Source organism: Octodon degus, unplaced genomic scaffold (genome assembly GCF_000260255.1).
Source record: "Octodon degus isolate 3935 unplaced genomic scaffold, OctDeg1.0 scaffold00157, whole genome shotgun sequence".
In the NCBI taxonomy this organism is placed as follows: Eukaryota; Metazoa; Chordata; class Mammalia; order Rodentia; family Octodontidae; genus Octodon; species Octodon degus.
The window spans coordinates 6,291,272-6,296,600 of record NW_004524733.1 but is presented as its reverse complement, the minus strand read 5'-3'; the positions used below and the strand labels follow the sequence as shown (position 1 = coordinate 6,296,600).

Genomic DNA, 5,329 nt, shown 5'->3' with positions numbered 1-5,329 from the left:
GCAGGGTAGCAGGAAACTCTCCGCACACTCACCGGACCTGGGCTAGGACTGGGTCTCTGAAAGAATTACTCTTTTGTGGAAACTGGAGCCAAGTTGCAGTCTTTCTTGTGTGATTTGATAAGCTGTTTCAGGAAAATATTTCTTTTTTAAATTTTTGTTTATAAGGATAGTGTGACAGAATGGACTTCCCCTAACAGAAAATGTCTCCATCTCTGTGTCTGGCTGCTGTGTAGCCCTGGGAACTTTCCTTTTCACACAGCATCCTGAGACCAAGGTCTTTCCCTTTAAGGCTTCACTGCTTTCCCTCCTTACTCCAATTCCTGTCATTTAGTGTCAATTATGAGGGGAAAAATCCATTAGACTGCAATGTGAAGAGCTAGGGTGTGGTGAAGGCCCTTGTCATTAATAAGTTACAGGTCCAGTACGTCAGTGCTTATTTGCTAATTTCAACTTGATTCACATTAAACTAAGAAGCTTTTATAGTGGCTTTTTTATGTCCTAGTCCTGGCCTAAAATATACCATTGGCCCCCTATCTATGCAGTCCTCTGGGACTCTGGCCTGATACTGTTTCTCACTGTGATGTCATAAAGGCATTACTATAAAAGAGGGCTGACCTGGACCCAGTTTTCATAGGAGCTGAGGAGGTGGCCAGATGTTCAGGTTATAAGGGGCTTTCTTGATGGATAGCAGGCTACATTGTAGGTAAGTAGCAATAACTTCAATTTTTCAATTAGCAAGTAAGTAAGCTTTGTATTAACTAGTCAAAGGAAAGCCAAGACCTTTAATGAGTTGAACTTCTCCTATCTCACTTGAGTACCTTGAATTAATACTGTTTTTCTGATTTGTAAGTCAAACAAAATCATTCTGGGCAAAAGTTTGTGATTTCACCAGGTATTAATGACATTGTTTTCTCTTTAAATATGCTTGTTTCTTTGAATTTTTCCTTCAAAAGCTACCTTTCTGTCTTTGTCTTAAACTATGTTGATTTTATAATTAAAGGAGAAGGTATATGAATTCACCTTGACAATATGCTTTTGTCTTCTAGTTTCTTTCTTTTGTTGATCAGTTAAGTAGAGTCCTGAACAAGGAATTAGATAAAGTGGATTCTATTCTGGCCTAAACTGTTGTGTGTGTAGATATATTTTTAACCTCTCTGAATGTCTTCTGAAAGTGAAAGGAGGAAATTAAATGAGCTCTAAGATTCTTTTAGTACATTTTATGAAAATGATTAGTTTCATTGGACTAAGGCAATGTCAGTTTACTAAAAACATAAACAATCATTGAATGAGACATTTATATGAAACTAACAGTGTTCACTCTTAAGATGTAAATTATGACTGGATTCCAGGGACTATCTAATCTAGTGATTTCCCATGTTTAGTCATGGGATACTCATGCATATGTATCCTCTTTATGATTTCTGTCATGTTTGTGTATCATTGGTATTATTGTTTAATGTTATTTTCTGTATTGATTTGGTATATCTTAAAATCTTAAAAATCATATAGCCCACCCCAAAGAGCAATATTTGTGAAGTTACCTATTTGCTGTGTTAGATACATCTCTTTCTAACACATTAAAATTAGTAGCTTTTCCTTTTGGTACCACCTAAAATCAATTTAAATTCTGGGACTACATAGCATACATTGTAAAATATTATTCTGGTTCCTCATTCAGATATGGAAACTAAAGTTTAGAGAGATTAAATAACTTTGTTTCTTATCACAGAGGAGGTTGGCATGGAGGTATGACTAGAGGCCACATCCTTTGATGTGATGTCACATTCAGAGGCAGTGCCATGGCCAAATGTGCACCATCTGACTGCTAGACCAAGTCTCTTTTTACCTTATCATGCTGTGCCTGCCCATAGATGCCATTATGATCTAAGAGTCCATGTTCACTAATGGGGGGATTGGCATACAGATCTTTCCTAAATCTACTAAGTTACAGTAATAATAAATGAATCCTGTGGCTGCAGATGAGTCATTTAATCTCTCTAGGTCTGAGTTTACTTATTTGTCATTGGGAGAAAGATGGTATCTATGAATGAGTAAGCACTTCCTATGCCTTTTATTAGCTCACACTGTTTCATACTTATACCACTACTAGGTGAGGATGGATCCGGATGAATTCTCAGGGAACTTTCTGCTCTGAAATCCTATACTTTAACAAACAAATCCAAGTTCACTCATTCAAAGGAGTATAAAATGATATCTTGGGCCCCCATCAGACATCTGTGTCTTACAGGATACTTTCCTTCAGGTAGATTCACGCAGGTGCACACCTTGATCACTTAACCTAGGTTTAGGAGTTGAATCTTACAGGCTCCAGCTGTCCCTTCCCCTGATTTGATGACATCAAAGAGCTGCTTTGAGGTTCAAGTGAGATAATGGCCGTGAGTAGTTAGAAAAATTCTGTGTCCCTCTGTATTGAGACCTTTTGGCTACTGGGATTTGTTTTTTGTAGAGGGAAAATGCTGCTTCTTTATCAAAATTAACATGAATATGAGCTTCTGGGAAGCTTATTCTAGTTCTGAACATACTCCCATTTTCACTTCTGTGATTTTTCTGTCCTAGGTTTACTATTCTGAAGGTGGAGAAGCTTCAGGCATCGGGCAATTCAAAGATCGAGTTGTAGGTTCCACCAGTCCAGGTAATGCGTCTATAACCATATCACATATACAACCAGCAGACAGTGGAATTTACACCTGTGATGTTAACAACCCCCCGGACTTCTCCGGCCAAAACCAAGGTGTCATCAACGTCACTGTGTTAGGTATGGGCATTTCTTTCTGGCTTTTCTCTTCTTGTAGCAACTCGGTGCCCTGAATGAACCAGAACCCTAACTTATGATGCCAATTCTTTCCATCCTTTCATTGTCAGGGAACTAGAGACATTCCACCAATTCCATCCATGCAATAGCATTGCAAGATCACTCTTAAAACAAAGCAATGGTAAAAGTAGTAAGGCTGCCAAAATGGCCATAGTAGATGACCCAACCTCCAGCAATCCCTGTCTCTGAAGAATACAAAGAATAGGAAAAGATGAGACAACCTACTCTCCCACCAAATGATTACTAGCAAGTCTTTCAGATAGAACTTCCAATTATATATCACAAGACTTACCTGGAAGACACAGCTGTGAACTTATTACCTCTTCTGAGCCCCTCACAGTTCCCACTATTAAATCATTCTTTTAAGTAAAGGCAGGAGGAACCCTATTTAAAAATGTGAATTCTATTTGGAAAAAGAACTACACATTAAACCACTGTCAAGAACTAATTTATTTATCTAAACATTCATTATATGACATTGGGCATGTCATATCTGCTTTCAAAATGAATTTAGGGTATTTCATTTATTCAGTATTTCTTGAGTGTCTATGTTCTTCCCAGGAGATGTAAGGTCTGAAGTGATAGAGGCATGCATAGGGAGCTCTCAGTTTTAGCAGTTTCTAAAGGTCCTTTCAACTGCTGTATGAGAAAAGAGTGGGGGCTAAGCATCTGTCTGCAGGCCCTGGAGGTGGAAAACACTAAAGAGAAGGAGGAAGGGATTGGCAACCCTAACTACATAACCAGTTGACTAAGCATTTTCCCATTTGCAAGGAACCTCCAATGGAATTGATTTAGTGCTTCTTCTTCTCAACCTGTATATAGGCATCACAGGAAAAAAGGGACTAGATCAAAGCAATGACTTGATAATTAATTGGGTTACTTGGAAAAGCAGCAATTGGTAAGAAGGTGTATGCCTAGGAGAAATGTCAATCATTGTGATAGCTTTCCACCCAGGTGATGCTAAAAAGAAACAAGATGATATTTACTGTGAGATTTGCCACTGTATCTACCCACCTGGAAAAGGAAGAAAGGTTCCTAAGAGCTGATATTTAAGAGTAGGGGGAAAAAAAAGAGTAGGCTAGTTGAATAAATTGTTTTCTTTTGCTGAGCTGGGTAGGACAAACAGATGCTTATATTTTGGATTTGAGAACTGCAAACAGGCTCCTAATTTTTAAAGGGAATTAGCAGTCTCAAAATTTCCAGAAATCCTAAATTCATAGCCTAAATTCTCTGCCTAAGGGACAGACAAGATTTATATGATCTGAAGAGAAACCAGAGTAGGGACAGATAAGAGAAGTATTACTCAGGCAGTTTCCTGGGAGAGTTTATGTTCCAGTTTGGAAGACTGGTCATAGGCATGGAAACTAAATGGCTAAAGTTTGTGGTATGAATGCTGAAGTATTAAGGTGGAGGTCAGAAGACCTAGGTTCTAGACTTTAGTCTGTCAGTCCATTTTTCTTTGGTTATTGTAAGATGGGGTTGTATTTTCTTCCCTGTCTTCCTTATTGTATATGAGGCTTTGTTAACTTAGGCTTTCTGAAAAATTTGAGACTATTAATTTAGTCTCTCAAATTTCAAATGTGAGCAGCTAGTCTGCTTGCCCTGCCCAAGGCTGGGGTGAGATGTGACAGATGGTAAAGAAGACCATTTGTGAGGAGAAGTATTAATATTTCTTTAAAGGTGGCACTTCACAGTGATGTGTCATTCAGTTATAGTTCAGTATCCAGCAATAGGTATCAATCCCATGTATTTACCTGTGCAGGCATGAATTTATTCAACAGTCTGAGTACATATATCAGTTACTATGCAATGCAATGAAGATGGGAAGATGTAAAAGCCATGGTTCTCAGTCCTCCAAATGTTCAATGTAGTGAAGGAGACAGTTTTGTTACATGAAAGCTATCAGTGGAGGACTGAGAAGAACAATGTAGGGATGAGGGCACAGAGAAGAGTTTTAGAACTACATAAGGGCAATTTGAGAAAACTTGTTGGAGAAAATGACATTTGTGCTTACAACTAAAAGATGTATAAGAGTGTGCCAGGCAGAAAAGGGGCTGAGGTGGCAGGGCCCAATTTAGGTGAATGAAACAGCAGCAAGCAAAGAACCAGGTGATCTGGATGGTCATTTATTTGAAAGCTTCATTAGTTATGACCTCCTTGGAAAATTTGTCTTTGAAACACTGAGGCCAAATCTGAACACTCTGTGTGCATTTGAAATGAACATTATCTCTCTTCTGCAATTCGGCAAATAGTAACAAAATTGTTAATTTAGACAAGGTTTGAGAATCTACTGAAGCATGTTCATTTACTTTCAGAGGTGAGGCTGTTGCTCCCATGCCAATTCTATTGAAAACAATAAAACCAAAGGGTAGATCAATAGTTTTGCCAGTAAAACATCTGAATTCTGCTGGAGACTTATGCTGGATAAAATGTCAAAGAGATTCTGATTCAATAGTTTTAGAAAATATATAGGCTTTGGGTTTGGTTCAAAGTAAT

General features: G+C 38.2%; 1 protein-coding gene across 1 annotated transcript in view; it reads left to right on the top strand.

The window, feature by feature from the left end:
* Nucleotides 1-5,329, top strand: part of Vsig1 (V-set and immunoglobulin domain containing 1) — a 34,205-nt gene that overhangs the window by 19,307 nt on the left and 9,569 nt on the right. The window contains exon 3 of the mRNA XM_023702719.1: nt 2,578-2,776. Within this exon, the coding sequence (XP_023558487.1) occupies nt 2,578-2,776 (199 nt within the window). The remainder of the gene's footprint in view (nt 1-2,577; nt 2,777-5,329) is intronic.